Below are 25026 nucleotides of genomic sequence, written 5' to 3'. Positions count from 1 at the left end.
ACACCCTGTCACTATTTCACCATGATTGATGTATGCTTACTCGAACAAACACTTCAGAAGTGTACATAGTTCCTTTTGTTTTTTTACAAACCATGTTGTTCTTGGTGACATGCCAAGTAACCATATACTCCAATTACTTTTTCAGCTGACTGAGATACAGGTTCAGCTGGATCCAAATGGTCCAAATGGCGCAATGACTCAAGAAGAGCTTCAGCAACTTTTAGGTGACCCAGCAATCATGGACCAGATTCGTCAGATTGTCAGCAGCCAGACGGGAGGCAATGGTCAGGTCCACGAAATTATCGTGGCTGCGCCAGCCACGGCCAACCAGGGTTTCGCGCAATCACAATTCCAAGATCCACAGGCCTTTGGAGGAGCGGGTGCATCACCTCAGGGATCCACGGTACCGTTTGATAAGAATGTAACTCCTAAACATGTTGTTGATCGTAGTCTAGATGTACACTTGCACCCATATAACCACCTAACACTGAACGTACGGACATTGTCTGCTGATGCACCTGTTACTAATGCACACGTAACACAAAAGGCTGTTACTGTTACTTTCCCTCTTACGCATGCTTCACGTTTAACACCAACTGCTGTGTCTGTCGGTGACCATGTCACTTCGTCTGTTCGTCCTACTGAGCACTCGTCTGGAATCTCAGCACCAGCACTGGACCAGAGCACGTCATATGCACTTGAAGCAAAGCAATTAAAACTGACATCTGCTTCTTTGGACTCTGCTCCAGGTGACATCCATGATTGGCCGAATCCGTTAAAAAGACGAGGTGGGAAAAGTCCTGGAAATTCATCCGATGGTTTAAATCAGATCCTCCCACCCGGGGATGCTGACAAACGTTTGCGCGATGTAGGTGATGGTAATAAAGCGATAAAAGAACTAACAGAGTATGGAAATTACTTAACGTATGCCAAAAGAGACATCTTCCCTGTTAAAAACACTAAGACTACAAAGGACAAAATCTTATATTATCAGGCTAATAAACATAGTGTTTCAGAAGCTGGGAAACTGCCCACGAGACATCTCTTAGAAGTCTATGCAATGGGGAACATGTTGCATGCAAACCATCGATTAAAGCGTGCCACACCAGTAAGGCCACGTAAGCCTACAACAGGAAGCTCATTTGATAAACTAATCTCACAGAGCATTCCCATAGAGAACCTGTTTTCACGTAGACAGTTACGTTTAGCTAATGCTAGGAGAAGACTGATGTTAAGCAGAGATCCGATGCTAAGACGACTTGCTCCACCATCCACGAATATAGACCCCCTTATGACACGGTCAAACGGACAACCATCTACTCCAGTCACTGACACTGCACCGTCAGAAAGGTTACTGAAAGAGCAGTCGACAAAGAATTCACGTTCACAAAATGCTCCTTCACTTACAAAGAGCACCCCACAATCACCAACAAAAGGTGTTGAGCCTACAATTAAGCATACAGCAGCAATAAGCACAACCTCGACAATAGGCACACCTGAGCAAGGTTCTTCGAACACATTTTCCATAGAATCAGAAAGAGCTCTGCGTCAGAATGCACAAACGGATATTAACAAGCATTCCATGACAAATGGAATTCCGCAAATGACAGTGGAAAAACCCTTTAAAAAAGGTGGGGTTAGAGGTAATGTATTCGTACAGAAATTACACAATCGCCATCCTAATCCGATGGTCGTAGGCAGAAAAAACGGTAAACATTCATACATAACATCTAATAATGATGGGTATAGTATTTCCGAACCCCACAATTTGGACAAGTCAGCGTCACTCTTATCTGAAAGTTTACCTAACAGAAAAATGGTTTCGAAAAAGACCCCAAAGGAACGCCATACTAAAGATAATATCAGAAACAAACCAGTGCTTAACAAAGGAAGTCTAGTTAGGGCCCCCACAATGAGGATTCGTAACAACATTCCTCAGCTTCCAAATGCACTCTTGCCTGACAAGGTTGCTCTGGATACAGCAACACAATCTATAGCTAGTCCACCTGATGCATATCCAACAAACATGGATGTAAGTGTTGCTGGGTCCAGTCATCTCGCACCAGGTCACATTTCAAACCAGGAACAACTGGGAAGATTCAGTGCTGCACCTGTTTCAAAGTCAAGACAGTCCCTTAGTGGGACAACTGCTACAAGAGAGACGGTACTCACAAACCAAGGGTCCATTAAAGCTTCCTCGACTTCTACTGGGAAAACTGTAACTAAGCAGGCTTTACTTAGAAACCAGGGATCTCTCGATGTTCCACCGACTTCTACTGGGAAAACTGTAACTGAGCAGGCTTTACTCAGAAACCAAGGATCTCTTGATGTTCCACCGACTTTTACCGGGAAAACCGTAACTAAGCAGGTTGTTCTTAAGAACCAGGGCTCTCTCGATGTTCCGCCGACTTCTACTCGGAAAACTGTCACTCAGCAGGCTCTACTTAGAAACCAAGGATCTCTTGATGTTCCGACGACTTCAACTGGGAAAACTGTAACTAAGCAGGCTTTACTCAGAAACCAAGGATCTCTTGATGTTCCACCGACTTTTACTGGGAAAACTGTAACTAAGCAGGATGTTCTTAGTAACCAAGGCTCTCTCGATGTTCCGCCGACTTCTACTCGGAAAACTGTCACTCAGCAGGCTCTACTTAGAAACCAAGGATATCTTGATGTTCCGACGACTTCAACTAGGAAAACTGTAACTAAGCAGGATGTACTTACAGACCAAGGATCTCTTGATGTTCCACCGGCTTCTACTGGGAAAACTGTAACTGTGCAGACTCTACTTACAGGCCAGGGATCTCTCGATGTTCAACCCACTTCTCCTGGAAAAACGGTAACTAAGCAGGCCGTACTTAGAAACCAAGGATCTCTTGATGTTTCACCGACTTCTACACGGAAAACTATAACTAAGCAGGATGTTCTTTGGAACCAAGGCTCTCTCGATGTTCCGCCGACTTCTACTGGGAAAACGGTAACTAAGCAGGATGTACTTACAGGCCAAGGATCTCTTGATGTTCCACCAAGTTCTACTGGGAATACTATTACTAAGCAGGCTTTACTTAGAAACCAAGGTTTTCTTGATGTTCCTCCGACTTCTACTGGGAAAACGTTAACTAAGCCGGATGTACTTGGAAACCAAGGGTTTCTTGATGTTCCGCCGACTTCTACTGGGAAAACGGTCACTAAGCAGACTTTACTTGGAAACCAAGGATTTATTGATGTTCCGCCGACTTCTACTGGGAAAAAGTTCACTAAGCAGGCCGTACTTAGAAACCAAGGATCTCTTGATGTTCCGACGACTTCAACTAGGAAAACTGTAACTAAGCAGGATGTACTTACAGGCCAAGGATCTCTTGATGTTCCACCGACTTCTACTGGGAAAACTGTAACTGTGAAGTCTCTACTTACAGGCCAAGGATCTCTCGATGTTCCACCGACTTCTACTGGGAAAACTGTAACTGAGCAGGCTTTACGTAGAAACCAAGGCTCTCTCGATGTCCCACCGACTTCTACTGGGAAAACTGTCACTCAGCAGGCTCTTCTTAGAAACCAAGGATATCTCGATGTTCCACCGACTTTAACTCGGAAAACTGTAACTAAGCAGGATGTTCTTAGGAACCAAGGCTCTCTTAATGTTCCGCCAACTTCTACACGGAAAACTGTCACTCAGCAGGCCTTACTTAGAAACCAAGGATCTCTTGATGTTTCACCGACTTCTACTGGGAAAACTGTAACTAAGCAGGCTTTACTCAGAAACCAAGGATCTCTTGATGTTCCACCAAGTTCTACACGGAAAACTGTAACTAAGCAGGATGTTCTTAGGAACCAAGGCTCTCTCGATGTTCCGCCGGCTTCTACTGGGAAAACGGTAACTAAGCAGGATGTACTTACAGGCCAAGGATCTCTTGATGTTCCACCAAGTTCTACTGGGAATACTATAACTAAGCAGGCTTTACTTAGAAACCAAGGTTTTCTTGATGTTCCTCCGACTTCTACTGGGAAAACGTTAACTAAGCCGGATGTACTTGGAAACCAAGGGTTTCTTGATGTTCCGCCGACTTCTACTGGGAAAACGGTCACTAAGCAGACTTTACTTGGAAACCAAGGATTTATTGATGTTCCGCCGACTTCTACTGGGAAAACGGTCACTAAGCAGGCTTTACTTAGAAACCAAGGATCTCTTGATGTTCCGACGACTTCAACTAGGAAAACTGTAACTAAGCAAGATGTACTTACAGGCCAAGGATCTCTTGATGTTCCACCGGCTTCTACTGGGAAAACTGTAACTGTGCAGACTCTACTTACAGGCCAAGGATCTCTCGATGTTCAACCGACTTCTACTGGGAAAACGGTCACTAAGCAGGCTTTACTTAGAAACCAAGGATTTATTGATGTTCCGCCGACTTCTACTGGGAAAACGGTCACTAAGCAGGCCGCACTTAGAAACCAAGGATCTCTTGATGTTCCGACGACTTCAACTAGGAAAACTGTAACTAAGCAAGATGTACTTACAGGCCAAGGATCTCTTGATGTTCCACCGGCTTCTACTGGGAAAACTGTAACTGTGCAGACTCTACTTACAGGCCAAGGATCTCTCGATGTTCAACCGACTTCTACTGGGAAAACGGTCACTAAGCAGGCTTTACTTAGAAACCAAGGATCCCTTGATGTTCTACCGACTTCTCCTGGGAAAACTGTAACTAAGCAGGATGTACTTCGGAACCAAGGATTTCTTGATGTTCCATTGACTTCTGCTGGGAAAACTGTCACTAGGCAGGCTCTGCTTAGAAACCAAGGATCTCTTGATGTTCTTCCCACTTCTCCTGGGAAAACTGTAACTAAGCAGGATGTACTTAGGAACCAAGGATTTATTGATGTTCCGTTGACTTCTGCTGGGAAAACTGTCACTAGGCAGGCTCTGCTTAGAAACCAAGGATCTCTTGATGTTCTTCCGACTTCTCCTGGGAAAACTGTAACTAAGCAGGATGTACTTAGGAACCAAGGATTTATTGATGTTCCGCCGACTTCTACTGGGAAAACGGTCACTAAGCAGGCCGTACTTAGAAACCAAGGATCTCTTGATGTTCCGACGACTTCAACTAGGAAAACTGTAACTAAGCAAGATGTACTTACAGGCCAAGGATCTCTTGATGTTCCACCGACTTCTACTGGGAAAACTGTAACTGTGCAGACTCTACTTACAGGCCAGGGATCTCTCGATGTTCCACCGACTTCTACTGGGAAAACTGTAACTGAGCAGGCTTTACGTAGAAACCAAGGCTCTCTCGATGTCCCACCGACTTCTACTCGGAAAACTGTCACTCAGCAGGCTCTACTTAGAAACCAAGGATATCTCGATGTTCCACCGACTTTTACTCGGAAAACTGTAACTAAGCAGGATGTTCTTAGGAACCAAGGCTCTCTTGATGTTCCGCCGACTTCTACACGGAAAACTGTCACTCAGCAGGCTTTACTTAGAAACCAAGGATCGCTTGATGTTCCGACGACTTCAACTAGGAAAACTGTAACTAAGCAGGATGTACTTACAGGCCAAGGATCTTTTGATGTTCCACCGGCTTCTACTGGGAAAACTGTAACTGTGCAGACTCTACTTACAGGCCAAGGATCTCTCGATGTTCAACCGACTTCTACTGGGAAAACGGTCACTAAGCAGGCTCTGCTTAGAAACCAAGGATCCCTTGATGTTCTACCGACTTCTCCTGGGAAAATTGTAACTAAGCAGGATGTACTTCGGAACCAAGGATTTCTTGATGTTCCACCGACTTCTGCTGGGAAAACTGTCACTAGGCAGGCTCTGCTTAGAAACCAAGGATCTCTTGATGTTCTTCCGACTTCTCCTGGGAAAACTGTAACTAAGGATGTACTTAGGAACCAAGGATTTATTGATGTTCCAACGACTTCTACTGGGAAAACGGTAACTAAGCAGACTCTACTTACAGGCCAAGGGTCTCTTGAAGCTCCCCACACTTCTGTTACTGGACACACCACATCTATTCATAGGGCATCACTGAGCGAAAACACTCCCAATACAACCACTGCGACTACTGGTCAAGCTGTACCTATTCAAGGATCTCCCTATGTTCCCCGTACCACTACGAGGCAAACACCCACTAGTATTGTACAAACATCATCTAACACTGGAACGCTAAAGGGCATTTTAAAAGATTTGACTGCAAAAGCATTGGATGAAAAACATACCACCGGCCAGCCATTAACCGTAGGCGCCCTGCCAGTGGTTACATCACAAGGAGGTGCTATTTTGCAGGTCGATTCCAGTAAAACGTTTAATTCAATTTTACCACAGCTGGACTCTATCATCTCCCTTCTTACAAGCATGGTAACAAGTGATGTTGTTAATTCCACTGTTGTTGCAACCTCCAGTAGAATATCTAGTCAGGATACAAAGACGCCTAGCCCAAATCAGTCTGGTTCCTCAAACAGTGTATCTTCTTCCAATCAAACACTCACATCGGTCAGAATGCCTTCAGTGCCACACGCGACACATTCCGCTCGCACAAAGTTCATTAACTCTTCTTCTCCAGTTCAACATATCAAGCTACCATCAGGAAGTAGTACCTCAAATCAGAGCTCTTTTGTTGGCACAAAACAAATAGGTACACATCTAATCAATTTTGATCTCCCCTCTAACAGCAACACGTCAAATGCCACCGTCCCTACAATGCAAATGCCAACTAGCCCTATAACAAAGAATTCCAAACTTCAACCATTACTTCAACCCATTACAGCCACCAGCAAACCAGTCACTAACATTGAAGTCTCTACCATTCGATATCCTGTGATCACTAAGAGGCAAGCACCCTTTGACAAGTTGATAACAAGTAGGCATTTAGGTCCAGCCACTAAAGAAGCCCTCCCTGTTGATAACACCCCTCTACTAGGCCGAAAAACATCTGAACAATCGATTGCTACTATTCAACAGCCGCTTAATGTCCAACGAGATATGACTGGCACCACGACAAATAACTTTTCATCATCAAGCAGGATTGGAGCAAAGATTGAGAGAAATATGTCATTTAACAAACCTTTCTCGCCAGTTGTTGGTATTACAAGTCCTACGTCGTCTTCACTACGTCAGGAAATCCGTCTTGACCCATTGCTGCAGCCAACTACATCACTGCCAGTAAAGAATGTACTCCCACATACAGTTCAGGTAAATGCACCTAAAGTATTTCCTGTATTTAGTTTGGGGTCACAGGCGTCAGCAGGAGCTGTCAATAACGAAATGGCACCATCAGCCCTTAGACAACCAACCCATGACACAAGCACACCAGCAGGGAATAATACCGTTCAGTTAGGCTCGGGTGCAGCCTCCTCTGTTAGATCACGAAAAACCACTGGTGTTCAACCTGATTCCAATGTTCAGCATGTTCGTCTGGGAAGTGCCCAGACAGGATCCACCAGAACATCGGGCATTAATAACTTACATTCGGTTACAAGCCCACAGCGGTCAGTAGGTGTCCATGTGGTTCAAGATGCAACCATCAGTAGTAATGCAAAAACAGCAGGAGTAGTAATAAATCCTCCTGAAGCCACTGGTGTTCAACCAGATCCTAGTGTCCCACATGTTCAGTCAGGATCTACTAGAACGTCTGCTATAAATAACTTAAATTCCCAAAATGTTTTTGGAAGAAGTCATGTTACTGGCAACACTGGACAGTCCATACAAGTGACTGATGGTGCCTCTTCTGTCGGGGCCTCGGGCGTTCATGTTTTAGATAGCATGGTTGTCAATTTTCCGAGGGGAAACTCCATACCTGGAAACGCTACAGACACAAATGTATTTAATGGGCCTCCCCTGCCATCTGTGTCAATAGGTACATCAGCATCCAAATCTGTGGGCCAAGTGGAAATATCTGGCGGTGGTACACCAACCCAAGATGTGTCAGGATCTGTTGGTGAGGTGATAGTGCCAACATCACTTGCTGACTCTATTGTTTCGAATTGGCAACCCCCATCCTCTGGAGGCGGTGTCGTCATTAAAACCAATACAAATGTTCAACCAACACTCTCTGAGAGAAGCCAACAAGCCCTCAGTTCTGCACCATTTAATGAACAGGGACTTTTCGATTTCTCTGCTAAGGCTGGTAAACGGTGGTCCCTGCATGGTAAACTGAAGCCAAAATCGAAACCTCTTAAACCTAATGGGTATTCTGAAGCATACAGTTTTGAAAGTGGAAGCTTCCCTATGTCATTCCATGGAGAAAGCTCATCTGCAGCATTAGACATTCTAGAATCAAGTCCTCGTACCTATCAGTCAGGTACCAATATGAAACTTCCAGCAACAGATAACTTTAAAGAATCTGCACCAATGCAACCAAGCCCTGGGAAAACTCAAATACAAACCGTCGGAGACAGAAATCTAAGACTCTCCAGTCATTCTCAGAATAAATTTGAGATGCCAGGTGCTCAGCCTTTTGGAAACCAAGGCATGTCATATGGTCATCAGTCTGGCCTTCCCTTACAAGAGTTCCCGCTCTCTGGATTTCCTGGTTCTGAACGTGAAGGAGAGGTACCATCACGGATTCCTTTCCCAGCAGCCGATGGTTCAAGTAGTCTGTCATATGAAGAAAATATGCAACAACTCGGTGAATTGCTTAGCGCACCAATTCCTCAAAGACGTGCTAACATGTTTCAACAGCAGAACACTAAAACCATCGACCAGCAATTCAGGATGCCTGTAACAAATCATAGAAGATCACAAAACATGATATCCAGAAAGACTTCGTCACCAAGAAATATTATCAGTAATAGGTTAAACAAACCCACAAAATCTGTTCAGCCTGTTGACGCTGCGTTTAGATTGCAACATCAAAGACAAAGGCAAATGCAGCAACAGGCCTCCCTGAGGACCCGTAATAACATCAGATCAGCAAAGCAGATGTCAAATCCACAGAGGTCATGGAATAAGCGGTTAAGTTCAAGACCTACAAGTTACCTTTTACGGACAAAGCTTCAGACTTTAAACTCGCCCACACCAACACCAACAACATGGATCAGGAACAACAATAAAAAATCAAAGGTCGTATCTCGTAACTTGCAAAGTCCAATAACAGCTAGGTTAAGACAGAATCGCCAGTTAGTCATCCAAAGCAGGAATCGACCCCGCGCAAATGTGAACAGACTTGTAAAACAGAATCCACTTGTTCAAAATGCCTATGTTTCGAAACGCTTACCCTCAAGAGCCCCTGTTCCGAGGACACGAGTTCAAAATCAGCCGGGGAAATATACAGGTGTAACGTCGTTAAGGCGTAATTCACGGTTTCACAACAAAACAAATCCAGTGCATATTAACCTAATTATCAATCAACAAAATCGTATCATGAGCAATCTCGTGACAAATAGCCGTGATTCCAACTCTGGGAAAGCCATGCCAAAATCTCAAAGTCGCACATTCCAAACAGCAAACAAGAACACCCAAGTGTGGGACTCACGAAGCCCCCATACAACATTGGTACAAAGGCAGTCTTTGAGTCCAACTCAACAGAGAAGACAAGCTATCTCAAAAGTCCACCGTGTTGCCAATCAACTCCGCCGTGCATCAAATACACACATTCAACGAACAGGATCGAACATAAGAAATAGCAGACAGTTGCAGAGACAATGGTAAAAAAAACATCATTTGTCTTCTTTACGCTATTAGTTTCCTTTCAAACATACTAAGTCTCCGTTTACAGAAGGTTACAAATACGCAGATTTGCATAAGACAATCGTGATGATTATCAACATTAAGCACTGAATTACAGGCACTCCTTTATGCCATTAACAAGACACTTTTGTTATGTTCGAAAGCTTGTAATCTGCAGTACTATCCTGAACACACAATGATAGATATGTCTTTGGGTTATGGAGACACGTCAGCGGAAGACAATATTTATTGATTATTAAAAATGGCACCCAATGAAATTGACTTTGACAGGATATTAATGACCGAACACAACTGATTGTTAATTGTATCCTCTTACTGGTGAGAAATGGATAAGCAATGAGTTTGTCTAACATATGTACCAGCAGCAGCTACATAATGAAAAAGTCCTGGTTAAAGAATAAAAGGAAAAATATTTTCAGTGAACACATTAAAAAAACACAAAGTTCTTTTGCTGTGGCCTTATCGGACAAATCAGCCAGTCGAATGTCTTACTATACGTTGGTGGTGGACAGATTGATCATAACGTGTGTTACCCTAGTTAGGAAATATACAATAAACTGGTCCATGCGTTACATTGAAATAATTGAGGGTGCCAGTCTTAACCTTAATGTCAGGACTTTCTCTTCGAAATTTCAAACTCAATGAAATAGATAACTGTTAACATGTTTCAATGACAAATTAACCCCAAGTTGCTATCTGAGTAAATTACCGAATTACTACCGTATGATACTTCATCGAACGCGAAACCAGACATTTCTGTGATAAGGGCAAGTGTATACATACACTGTAAGGCAAAAGAAAGTCATTTTGACACTATTTCGTGCACAGTAAATCTATGTATTTCCACTTGAATCAAAGTTTTGTGAACACATATCATTTTTTATTTGTTGACTATGGTCTGGAACAATGACAAAAGTCAACGAAATAAGTGAGTGAGTGAGTGAGTGAGTTGGGTTTAACGCCGATTTTAACAGTATTCCAGTTATATCGCGGCGTGTCAGCTTAATGTGGGAGGAAAGCCCGAAGTGATGCAGGTCTCAGACGTTTACCACTTCGGTGAAACCCACGAGCACGGGTATGGTGCTGACAAACCTAGAAACATAATCGGGGCGAACTGGGATTCGAACCCACAATCATAGGTTTCTGGCGTGCTCAAGGGACGCAACTCTGCACAGCAAATCGCGGCGCTTTAGACGACTGGGCCACCCGTGCCCCCTAAGCGAAATGCAGTTAAAGGGGGTCCTACAGTGAAAATACAGAGAACGCAAGTCTGCGCGTGGTGTCTGACATGAGTCCCAGCCCGAGATCTGGTGACTCATGACCCAGGTCCCCTGGAACCGCCGCCCCTCCCCTACTTGAAATAACAAATGTAGTATGCTTAAGGCAGTACAATTGACTGGGAGGGGATTTTGATATTTTGGACCCCTCCCTTTTAAAAATGCTGCGGCACTGGACATTGTTGTCCTTGGAGACTATTTGTCGTCTGTGATGCCCACAAGTGGCATTCTCTGATAGAACAGCCAGCGATGTGATGGTCTCGAGCAGGGGAGGTAACTCGAGGTCGCCCGGATCAGGGACAACCCAGCGGTATCACGTGATCGGAGTGAAGTCGCCTGGCAACAGACCGAGCTGACATTCCTGATGCAACATTCCTATCACCCTCATATGCCGTCAAAAGAGACACTGTCTCTCAAGTGGCAATGGCTGGAACAACCTGAAAACACCTGGGAGCACACACATGTCGGCAACAGATAGGTGAGGTGAAATGGTATTAAGCGTCGCGTCCAAGATTATTGCACTATTGCACTATTATTGCATTATAGCTACGTGCATGCACGTGTGTGTCTGTGGCTGCTTATACTAGTCCAGACTAATACCTATTTTATAGTGCTAGCCCGCTGAGATAACATACCGCAGTTTAACACTCAGACACAGTATACTGACTCCGAGCTGACTAGTCCTTGTTTTAGCCCCTAAATGCCCAGTGCAAGGCAGGGTAACAACAAGTGCCATCTTTTTACGTCTTTTGGTATGACGCGGCCGAGGATTGAACCCCGGATCTTCCGCTCTCCGGGCAGAGGCTCTACCACTAGACCAAGGAGGCGGTTGTCGGCTACGGAACATAAAGCACGTGCATTATTTACAATTTGCTCGACCTGCACAATGCATGTGTATATCAATGGTCATATTCACAGAGGGGCGCTGGGGTAGCTCGCCCCACATGTTCGATTGCCTACATGGGGACAAAATGTGAAGCAATGCGTGATATTGCTTGAATATTGCTAAAAGAGGGGTAAACCCCAACTCACTCACTCAATCATACTGCAACAAACCAATGCGAACAGGTCGCCAAAATGCAATTCTTTCGTTATAATATATACATCATAACATAATTGGAACTTCATTTAAGTTGATGCCAATTGATGCACATTGCGGCTTTGTTTTGCCTTTCAGTATTCTTGCAATACACCACATAGTAATAGTAATAGGGGCCCAGTGGTTAAAGCGTTCGCTCGTCACCCCAAAGACCCGGGTTCGATTCCCGACATGGGTACAATGTGTGAAACCGATGTCTAGTGTCCCCCGCCGTGATATTGCTTGAATATTGTTAAAAGCGGGGTAACCCCCAACTCACTCACTCAATCATACTGCCACAAACCAATGCCGAACAGGTCGCCAAAATGCAATTCTTCCGTTATAATATATATATATCTTTCGAACTGCATTTAAGTAAATGCCAATTAATGTACAAAACGGCGTTAAACCATACTCACTCACTCACTCAAATAGTAATATGTTGGATCATAATGAACGAAGGGCAAATCAGAACTTTGATGACACTCAATATTAAGTTTGTAATTCTACCCTGGAACCACCGAGCCTAACTCTCGACTAGGTGTTGTGTCAGTATCAAGTAAAGTGCTAAGATATCCAATGTCCATTACTGTTGTGTGGCTCGTGAAAATATCTTCTTGTTTCGTTTCTAACCATGCTTAACCTTATAATTAAACTATTATGTTCAATTTTATGTAACGTATTTTTGTCCATATTTTATGTGGCTGTATCTTTGTAAATTGTTGTTGCTATGCTGCAATTATGCTTCAGACGTTATATGTCAAACTATATTTAATAATTTATGTTTTATGCCTAAGTGTCTTGTCCATTGCATTGTCTTTAAAGCGAACATCTTCTCTTTAAAACGGCTGATATGCAATCTGAATATTACACTGCAGGGCAAAAGAAAGTAACGCCCGTGTATGATGGATGCTTAAATGAAACCTTACGTTTGCAGTGTTTCGGCGACTGTTTTTCTACTTGGTAAAGTTTTGATAACGTTTTTAATTTTTTCGTCAAATCCAATTCTTAAAAGTGTACTTTCTATTGCCCAGCAGTGTATCACCGTTCAATGATACATCCAGACATTGATCGAACGAATATTAAAGAGAGTTAAGGGATAATTTAAAAACAGGATAAATGTGAAAAATATAAATTATTTATGTCATCGTTTACAAATGACTGTAATGTTATCTCTGACAAACGCGGAAATTGGATAACGTCAGTTAGTAACTTATTTCGGCGGTGGGGTAAGCCTAGTGGTTAAAGCGTTCGCTCGTCACGCCGAAGACCCGGGTTCGATTCCAAACATGGGTACAATGTGTGAAGCCCATTAATGGTGTCCCCCGCCGTGATATTGCTGGAATATTGCTAAAGGCGGCGAAGAACCATACTCACTCACTAATAACTTATTAAAACGTCAAAAACTTATTGTTGTATATTTGTAGTTCATCACGTGATTGTCATTGCTGTTCGTAGTCACGTGACAGGGTGTACGTTGTAATAAACTACGATGTGATCTTACATGTTATCTGTTTGTTGGCTTTGTGTGCGAAATACGTCCATATAATGTTTTGTTTGGCAGACCATTTGCTAGTCGTGGGTGGGAGTTGTTTGGGTAAGGCGAAAAAAGATATTCGCTTCAGAAAAATGAGAATGTCTCGTGAATGAAGGAATTTGTGATTAAACTGTATAGCATGCACGGGTAGCATGAATGGTGCTGCTATGACTTTGTAATATCGTCCTGTGTTTTCTACATGTCATTTAGAATCGTCATGTGATTGTTCGACGATGTGACGCCATTGTCATAAGTTGGTCGACGATGCGACGCCATTGTCATGTGATTGTCCGACGATGTGACGCCATTGTCATGTGATTTGCGACGATGTGACGCCATTGTCATGTGATTGTCCGACGATTTGACGCCGTTGTCATGTAATTGTTTGACGATGTGACATTTGTCGTGTAATTGTTCGAGGATGTGATATTGTCATGTAAATGTTAGACAATGTTACGACATTGTCATGTTATTGTTCGACAATGTGACGACATTGTCATGTAACTGTTCGACGATGAGATGACATTATCATGTAATTGTTCGACGATGTGAAGACATTGTCATGTAATTGTTCGACGATGTGACGACATTGTCATGTAATTGTTCGACGATGTGAAGTCATTGTCATGTAATTGTTCGACAATGTGACGACATTGCCATGTACGTAATTGTTTGACGATGTGACGTATTGTCGTGTGATTGTTCGATAATGTGACAACGTCATCCACAACGAGACTGCTTAACGAGATAATATTGCCGCATGTGCACATATATTCTAGTATTGCATTGACACATCGACATCACCTCTAACACTGAAACTGCAATTTCATTTTGTGTCATCGACCACGTTTCACTGACACAATTATGAATGTAACTAACTATCACCTGTGTATATTCCTCTGTGTGAACATTTGTTACATGACAATACATCAAAAGACGGCACATGATCTTCTCCATCAAAATCATGAACCAATTCAAACAGGTATATGTTGACCTACTATTAAACTGATCAGCAGAGTAAGTGAGGTAGTATCTACATCGCTATGAACATCGTTTCAGTCATAGCAGGGCTTTGTGGCTCATTGGATAAAATTCAAAGTTATGCAAGTTGACAAAATTGTACCTTTTGAAAACTAACAAACAAAAACATAAAGTACCTATTCTTGTTAAGGGTTCTATATTTCCTATCATTCAAGCTAAATTGTTTTTAACAACCAACAAACCAATGATAAACTCTCAATATTGCCGGAAAACATGCATCGATAGTAAGGCTCCAACTCACATCGTATGGTTCGCGCACGGTGTAATTGTTGACCACGGCTACTGCGATTTAACACGGAGTCGGTGATTGGGCTTGGGTGCAATCCTACAGCACTAAAAGTGACCCCCACCCCCCCCCCACCCCCCCCCCCCCCCCCCCCCCCCCCACCCCCCCCCCTAACAGTGACTGATCACATGGCGTGTTGGCTACTGACATGCGCATACTACGCTCGGTTGTTTAATGTAATACGATCGGGCACATGCTGATTGATACCCGCGAAAATCCGGGTTAGAAATGATCTTCAGCAACCAATGCTTGTCGTGTGAGGCGACTATGCTTGTCATATTATAAAAGAGGCTGCTAACGGGATCGGGTGGTCAGGCTCGTTGACATGGTGGATGCAGGTCATCGTATCCTATTTGCGTAGATCCATGCTCATGGTGTCAATCACTGGATTGTCTCACGCGATAACTAACAGATCGGAATATTGCTGAAAGCGACGTAAACAACAAACAAACAATGTGCTGACTGAACATCGCTTAAAGATTTTTTCCATATAATATATAAAGGTCGACCATCACCCAAAATGATATACGTCATATCTTAAGGTCGACCATCACCCAAACTAACACACGTCATATGTACAGGTCGACCATCACCCAAACTAACACACGTCATGTGTACAGGTCGGCCATCACCCAAACTAACACACGTCATATGTACAGGTCGGCCATCACCCAAACTAACACACGTCATATGTACAGGTCGGCCATCACCCAAACTAACACACGTCATATGTACAGGTCGGCCATCACCCAAACTAACACACGTCATATGTACAGGTCGACCATCACTCAAACTAACACGCGTCATATGTACAGGTCGGCCATCACCCAAACTAACACGCGTCATATGTACAGGTCGGCCATCACCCAAACTAACACACGTCATATGTACAGGTCTGCCATCACCCAAGCTAACGCGCGTCATATGTACAGGTCGGCCATCACCCAAACTAACACGCGTCATATGTACAGGTCGGTCATCACCCAAGCTAACACGCGTCATTTGTACAGGTCGGCCATCACCCAAACTAACACGCGTCATTTGTACAGGTCGGCCATCACCCAAGCTAACACGCGTCATATGTACAGGTCGACCATCACCCAAACTAACACGCGTCATATGTACAGGTCGGCCATCACCCAAACTAACACACGTCATATGTACAGGTCGACCATCACCCAAACTAACATACGTCATATATACAGGTCGACTATCACCCAAACTAACACACATCATATGTAAACGTCGACCATCACCCAAACTAACATACGTAATATCTTAAGGTCGACCATCACCCAAACTAACACACGTTATATATACAGGTCGACCATCACCCAAACTAACATACGTCATATCTTAAGGTCGACCATCACCCAAACTAACACAGGTCATATGTACAGGTCGACCATCACCCAAACTAACACACATTATATATACAGATCGACCATCACCCAAACTAACACACGTCATATGTACAGGTCGACCTTCACCCAAACTAATACACGTCATATGTAAACGTCGACCATCATCCAAATTAACACACGCCATATATACAGGTCGGCCATCACCTAAGCTAACACGCGTCATTTGTACAGGCGACCATCACCCAAGCTAACACAGCAGATATAAAAAGCTCGAAGAATATATACAGTGTGACAATCAATACAGGGTGACTATCATCTGGACTATCTGTGCAAGCATCATATATATATATATTTGTTGACTATCGACTCCAAACTCTGTGCTCTGTGCTTACATCATACATATAGTCTGACTATCGACTCCACACTCTGTGCTCTGTGCTTACATCATATATACAGTCTGACTATCAACTTCACACTCTGTGCTCTGTGCTTACATCATACATACAGTCTGACTTTCGACTCCACACTCTGTGCTCTGTGCTTACATCATATATACAGTCTGACTATCGACTCCACTCTCTGTGTTCTGTGCTTACATCATACATACAGTCTGACTATCGACTCCACACTCTGTGCTCTGTGCTTACATCATATATACAGTCTGACTATCAACTTCACACTCTGTGCTCTGTGCTTACATCATATATACAGTCTGACTATCGACTCCACACTCTGTGTTCTGTGCTTACATCATACATACAGTCTGACTATCAACTCCACACTCTGTGCTCTGTGCTTACATTATATGTACAGTCTGACTATCGACTCCACACTCTGTGTTCTGTGCTTACATCATATATACAGTCTGACTATAGACTCCACACTCTGTGCTTACATCATACATACAGTCTGACTATCGACTCCACACTGTGCTCTGTGCTTACATCATATATACAGTCTGACTATCAACTCCACACTCTGTGCTCTGTGCTTACATTATATGTACAGTCTGACTATCGACTCCACTCTCTGTGTTCTGTGCTTACATCATATATACAGTCTGACTATAGACTCCACACTCTGTGCTTACATCATACATACAGTCTGACTATCGACTCCACACTGTGCTCTGTGCTTACATCATACATACAGTCAGACTATCGACTCCACACTCTGTGCTCTGTGCTTACATCATATATACAGTCTGACTATCGACTCCACACTCTGTGCTTACATCATACATACAGTCTGACTATCAACTCGACTCTCTGTGTTCTGTGCTTACATTATACATACAGTCTGACTATCAACTCGACTCTCTGTGTTCTGTGCTTACATCATACATACAGTCTGACTATCAACTCCACACTCTGTGCTCTGTGCTTACATCATACATTCAGTCTGACTATCAACTCGACTCTCTGTGTTCTGTGCTTACATCATATATACAGTTTGATTATCAACTCGACTCTCTGTGTTCTGTGCTTACATCATATATACAATCTGACTATCGACGCCAAACTGTGCTCTGTGCTTACGTCATATATACAATCTGACTATCAACTCCAAACTGTGCTCTGTGCTTACATCATATATACAATCTGACTATCGATTCCAAACTGTGCTCTGTGCTTACATCATATATACAATCTGACTATCAACTCCACTCTCTGTGTTCTGTGCTTACATCATGCATACAGTCTGACTATCGACTCCACACTCTGTGCTCTGTGCTTACATCACATATACACAGTCTGACTATCGACTCCACACTCTGTGCTCTGTGCTTACATCATATATACAATCTGACTATCGACTCCACTCTCTGTGCTCTGTGCTTACATCATACATACAGTCTGACTATCGACTCCACACTCTGTGCTCTGTGCTTACATCATATATACAGTCTGACTATCAACTTCACACTCTGTGCTCTGTGCTTACATCATATATACAGTCTGACTATCAACTTCACACTCTGTGCTCTGTGCTTACATCACATATATACAGTCTGACTATCAACTTCACACTCTGTGCTCTGTGCTTACATCATACATACAATCTGACTATCGACTCCACACTCTGTGCTCTGTGCTTACATCATACATGCAGTCTGACTATCGACTCCACTCTCTGTGCTCTGTGCTTACATCATACATACAGTCTGACTATCGACTCCACTCTCTGTGCTTACGTCATACATACAGTCTGACTATCGACTCCACACTCTGTGCTTACATCATACATACAGTCTGACTATCGACTCCTCACTCTGTGCTCACATCATACATACAGTCTGACTATCAACTCCACTCTCTGTGCTCTGTGCTTACGTCATACATACAGTCTGACTATCGACTCCACACTGTGCTCTGTGCTTACATCATATATACAGTCTGACTATCGACTCCACACTCTGTACTCTGTGCTTACATCATATATAGAGTCTGACTATCGACTCCACACTCTGTGCTCTGTGCTTACATCATACATACAGTCTGACTATCGACTCCACACTCTGTGCTCTGTGCTTACATCATACATACAGTCTGACTATCGACTCCACACTCTGTGTTCTCTCCTTACATCCTGCCTGTATTTCTGACACACCACATTTCAGATGCAAGGGGCTCCCCAGACGCTGCAGTATGCGTCAGGTCAGAACGAGGCTCATGTACTAGGTAGGTGACCAATCAGGGATGGCTTTGTTTCATGCATGTTACCATGGTAACCCTTCAACACCAAATTTGCAAATACACAGTAGAACCTGATCATTTTATTTCAGATGGTTTGAAGGCGTGACAAAGTGTCTAGAATCAGGGTATTTGTTAGGTCTCACGGGGGTCACGGGTGGCCCAGTCTTCTAAGGCGCCGCGATTCGCTGTGCAGAGTTGCGTCCCTTGGGCATGCCAGAAACCTATGATTGTGGGTTCGAATTCCGGTTTGCCCCGATTATGTTTCTAGGTTTGTCAGCACCATTCCCGTGCTCGTGGGTTTCACCGAAGTGGTAAACGTCTGATACCTGCATCACTTCGGGCTTTCCTCCCACATTAAGCTGACACACCGCGATATAACTGGAATACTGTTAAAAGCGGCGTTAAACCCAACTCACTCACTCACTCATGCCAAGATGTCTGACGGGCTGCAGAGAAATGTGTGACTGGTTTATGGCACATTTGATTGGTACACCATTTTGTAAATGTGGTGGCAACTGTGATTACATTTTATTGTCCCAAACCATCCAAACCATTATCCATTTAAAGCATATTTTCAAAAATACAAATTTTGCTCTTTACATATTCTGTTATTTACCATATGAGTACACAATATTGGTATAGTTAATTGGCCTTATTGATGTATTTCTTAAAGATATGCCGAAAAGAAAGAAATGCATATTAGTTTCATTTTTTCACACTTTGAATTACCCACATCGTCTATTATATGGTCTACATAAATAGTCTATTATGATAAAATTATTTACTTTACAGATATAGTGTTGGGGAAATACGTTCCAAAATGGTCATTTTTCATAATATATTGAGTTGTGGATCATGTTCCCATGAGATGTACAAGAATTTCGTTCTGCTATGGCGGCCATATTGGATTTTTTTGTGGCCCCATAACTGAAGATATTTGGAAAGTCATTACCTACAACTGTGCCAAGTTTATGCTTTTATCACAAAGTGCACAGTTTTTCACGAAAGGGCTACACTGGCACGGCATCAAACTTCATGACAGTCCTAATCATATTAGGGTAGGGCGAAGTCCTTGTTGTATCCCCCAAGTTCCAGGAAGGGTAACAACAAGTACCATATTTTAAAGTCGTATGGCATGACGCGGACGAGCATCGACGCTCTGTCCATAAGACCACGGGGGCACTGGTTGCCCAGACGTCTAAGGCGCCGCGATTTGCTTTTCCCCTTTAGCACACCAGAAACCTATGATTGTGGGTTCGAATCCAATTATGTTTCTCGGATTCTCAGCACCATACCCGTGCTCGTGGATTTCACCGAAGTGGTAAACGTCTGAGACCTGCATCACTTCGGGCTTTCCTCCCTTACGCTGACACGCCACGATATAACTGGAATACTGTTAAAAAGCGGCGTCAAACCCAACTCACTCACTCACAAGACCACGAGGCGGTCTTATCATATTAAGCTGACATCCTTATGATAATGAGGCAATGACGAAATTGAAGAGTTATTCATAACCAGTCTTGAATGTGTAACGTACAGTTCACCACCTTTAGTGTCCAGAGATTGATAACGTCGTTTAATTGTGACAGAATGTTCCCGATGACGTCACAATGGTCTACTTTAAATGATTTTATTATTTTCTGACAAAGAAACTAAAACAGCAGAGGTGGAAACATAAGGTAAGTGTTTGATAGGGCCTGTAGATAGAGCTTTGTAGATAGTTTTATTTATGGTAAGTAAGTAAGTATGTCCACCCGCTTTAAGCCCACAGGGGCTGTATCAACAACTGCAAGATTCAAATAGTAGGCGAGTCTGTTGCTTCCTCGGTACAGAAGAACAGGCGGTGGCCAATTTCTCGTAGGCTGCGATTGGACTACACCAAACATGTCATTAATTGGTCCTCGGTGTTGGAGCGGAATACGTGCAGTTTGCTCGTTAAGTAAAATGACTCGCCAAATACCCTAAATAGCGCAACATATAACATCGGCAGGGATGTTTGTTATATCTATTATCATCCAAAACAACTATACATGTCTCCATGTTTAGTTACATTCGAAATATAAGGTTGTTACGCATGCGCACCTGCAACCGGATATAGTACAGATTTGTACCACATCGTATGGCCACCGCCTGTTAAAAGCGCACAGTTCACTGCGCCAACCGACAGGGCAACCAGTTTAGAGTCGCTACTTAGTAAACTAATCTTAGACTTGACTCAGGCACCAAATACAAACGAATGACAAAGCAGAAACATGGAAAGAAGATAGATATTCTAAATGATATCAAAATGAAAAAAAAACATCGGAAGGGTGCCTAAAATTGTGCCTAAACTTTCTAACAGTAACTGTGTGATTTTGTTGACAGTGTTGCACCAATGCAAGTGACTAAGTCATGGTGCCGCACGTGTACCCGCAGTTTATCCGATCACCTAATATATTGTCCAAATGTATAAATATTAAGCATAATTTAAAAGGGGATCGTGCGCACCTATCTATAGATTCTCATTCCATTATTTGCTTGTATGGGGGTGCCTGTGACATCTAATAGATAGATAGATAGATAGATAGTGATGTATTATCCTTCATCGGTGAGATTAAAGGCATGATGGTTTATTCGATATTAAAATAAAACAGGTGAGATGTTGACATTTGTACCTGCAAGTTTACCTGTTGCATTGTGGATCCATCACTGACTTGTCCTACCATCGCTGGTCACCGAAATGAACTGGAACAACTAATAAGCAAGGCAAATGTTATGCCATTAATAGTTTTTCATTTACCCCAGTTAGTTTTTTCCGATTTTATTTCATCAGAGTTCCATCCGAGTGTCCCGCAGTTTCTCATTGGTAAGTATATATTTATATAACGGCTAATCGCGTGTGCGTGTGTGTGTGCGTGCGTGCGTGCGTGTGTGTGATAGTACAAGTACGGACTAATTATACTGTGCAAGCCCACTGAGATACCATGCCGCAATTTAACATGCATAACCCACTCAGATACAGTATACTGACGACCAGTCCTTGTTTTAGGAGGAGGGGTGGGTGCTGTGGGAGTAGGGGTGTGGGGGTGGGGGTGGGGTGGGGGTGGGGTGGGGGGGGTGGGGGTTGTGTGGGGGAGGGGGGGGGGGGTGTGTGTCATGGTCATGTTCAATCCAGCCGAACGTTTCATTACAGACACGTAATTGATTTTACATTCCTGCCCCAAACTAAATAACATGTAGCACACGTGGTGTCTCTTTAGGTAAGTGACTTCGTTTGAAATGTGCCTTGGTTCACCCAACAGTGAATGGGTACCCGGAAGGATGAGATGACTTTAAACCGTCTAGTGGCTCACAGGCAGCTTGGGTTGTATACTCGCCAGGGAGCTGAGAATGAAAATTGATTGCACACTGATCCATTGACATGTATATATTTCACGCTATGATTTTTGGAAAATCTGTTAGATGATCACTACTGGACAATTTGTAATGTACTTAATGCCTGTGGCCTTTAAGTATGTGAAATAAAGATTGATTCATCCTTTGACTGGGGTAATTTGAACATGCTTTCGGGTGTGGATTTGGTGCTTACAAATATTTGTTAAATTTGGCATTCCTCGTGGTCTGTTAAATTGTTGAACTACCCTTAACAATGGGTTATTATCATCATCATCATCATCATTATCATTATCATCGTTGTTGTTATTATTATTATTATTATTTTATATTATTATTATTATTATTATTATTATTATTATTTCCAGATGAATTACTTCGATACCCGCAATGGTCCTTACACTACAACGAAACACTCATAGAAATTAACGATCTCATGCGTGACCTGGCCGCTGCATCTGTAACAACTGTACCACCACCCAGGCAGAACCAGATGAATCAGTTCCAGCCCGCCCAGCCACTCCCTGTCCAGGGTGTCCAGCCAGGGCTACTCCAGGGTCAAGGTGTGCAAGTTGGTCATCTGGAAGGGGTCAACATGAACCTTCAAGGGGTTCATGTGGATCAAGTTGGAATGGGGCATGGCCATACACATGGGGTGGGACATAGTCATGGTCAAGGTCATGGAGGTATGGGTCAAGGTCAGGGAACTTTTGATCAAGGTCACAGAAGAATAGATCAAGGTCATAGAAGCATGCGACACAGTCAAGGTCATGTCGGACAAAGTCATGGGAATATTGGGCAAGGCATTGGCGATATTGGACAAGGAAACATGGGTCAAGGTCACATGCAATCAGTGCAATTTGGTCAGTCCCAAAACATTGGCCAACAAGGCTTAGGTAATAATTTTGGGCAACCTGGCTCTCAATTTGATCAGCATCAGACTGGTGGAACATTTATTCAGAGAGCACCAACATTTCAAGTAGATCCCTTCTCAGCAATAAATGGAAATATTCAAGTCGACCCTATACAGAGTGTGCACATAGGTCAACAGACAGGGAACATGGGCCGTGTTGACCTTTCAAGAAGCGGAGGGACGCAACGCTTCCAGAATGTCGGTGCAAACACAGGCCAAGCTGATCTTCAAATAATCTCAGCTCGGGAAATGAAGTTCCCGCCATGGAAATGACCACCGACAACACTAATCCTCATGAGCATGCACGTTTTTGTGTGTGTGTACTTACACTATTTTAGTATCTATGAGGATTGATATTTTGTACAAAAATGATTTGACCAAATGCTTGTTAATACACTAACATTACACATGGAAAGATCAAGCATTAAACCTGTGCCATGGATGTAAATCTAAAACATGGTACATTTATTAAGCTTGGTTCTTGCAGCGCTAATGAATCATTCTGTGTATCATCTTTGTAATTATTTATCATTGAATATCTGGTCCAAAGATCAGTCAAGTATTGTTGAGTTTATATGTTTGCTATTTGAATGTAAACACAGACTAATTCTGACTGCATTTACTAAAACATATTGAAGAGATTGTGATGCTACACCTACTCACTTGTGCACATCTTAAGGGTCGAGTATGGTCCAGGTTTTTAAAAACGCGATCCTGTCCTATTTTGGAAACATGAATAAAGACACCTCAGAAGTCCAGCTTCTGTTGCCATGGTCTTTCTGTCGTACCATGTACAACAAATTGATATAAGTTTATCACCACGCCATGTCAAATGGGGATCAACCAGTCTTATAACAAGAATGCATCCTTTCCTATAGCTTCCCACTGCCTCCCATAATTACAACCAATCAATCTATGACAAATCTGGTACAAAAGTTATCATTGCAAGTCCTTAAAGGGGGACAAGTCTCCACAATCTGGTGCCATGTTTAGTTTCAGTCTCACCTTCTAATCACTGGCCTGAGTATGATACATTGTTTGTGTGTAATTGGGGTACTCATCAACTACTAGATTGACATCCATCACACATAATGGTTCTGAAAGACTTGAGCTATATTTCTGGCTCTGCCAAGCCTAGTTCTCTTTAATGTACATATTGAGATTGACTTTGTAGCTGTGCCTGTATCAACTCTCCTGTATGTTATTGGTATCTGCCTTCTGTTAGTGAAAATGACCGTTTACTTTTAGACTGGAGTGTACCAATCTGTGGTTTGCTTTCGACAGAGTTGCATAACAAACGAAATTCACAGCTACTAAGTCAATATGTTTACCTGGAGTGTTTTGTAGTATTGTCAGAATCATTCGCGAAGTATTTCTCTGGTACTGCTGATCTGGAATTTTGGTTGAATAAAACGCATAAAACAAATGTTTGTTTATTTATTCATCCATAATAGTATGGACAAACTTATTTATTTAAGGGGCCTTCTCAAAACTTGAGGTTACAGTTCATGGATAGACGGAAACCAACCAACACGTTTCCTGATGACACACATAATGAACACATGTCATCTTGTTCAGTCTCACCTAAAGATGGATTCTACACTATGAGAGACGAAAATCTCTGAGCTGATATGATTGATCTCATTTGCTCTGTGTCATTAACAGTCAATTCATCGAACTTGCTTCATCGGTTTCCTCTCAACAAAAAGTGAGTATGTAAGTGAGTGAGTATGGTTTAACGTCGCTTTTAGCAATATTCCAGCAATAT

At 42.9% G+C, this 25026-nt stretch overlaps 1 protein-coding gene across 2 annotated transcripts in view; it reads left to right on the top strand.

The window, feature by feature from the left end:
• Positions 1-24684, top strand: part of LOC124131963 — a 64474-nt gene extending 39790 nt beyond the window's left edge. For both annotated transcript variants that reach the window (XM_048396449.1, XM_046495509.2), the window contains exons 10-13: positions 146-403; positions 18898-18958; positions 21786-21818; positions 22714-24684. In XM_048396449.1, coding sequence (XP_048252406.1) covers positions 146-403; positions 18898-18958; positions 21786-21818; positions 22714-23531 — 1170 coding nt within the window. In that variant the 3' untranslated portion in view covers positions 23532-24684. The remainder of the gene's footprint in view (positions 1-145; positions 404-18897; positions 18959-21785; positions 21819-22713) is intronic.
• Positions 24685-25026: the final 342 nt, after the last annotated feature.

This window comes from Haliotis rufescens, unplaced genomic scaffold, assembly GCF_023055435.1.
Source record: "Haliotis rufescens isolate VD_foot unplaced genomic scaffold, xgHalRufe1.0.p SCAF_15, whole genome shotgun sequence".
NCBI classification, from domain to species: domain Eukaryota; kingdom Metazoa; phylum Mollusca; class Gastropoda; order Lepetellida; family Haliotidae; genus Haliotis; species Haliotis rufescens.
Note: the sequence above shows the minus strand (reverse complement) of the source record. Positions and strands in the feature narration are given on the sequence as shown.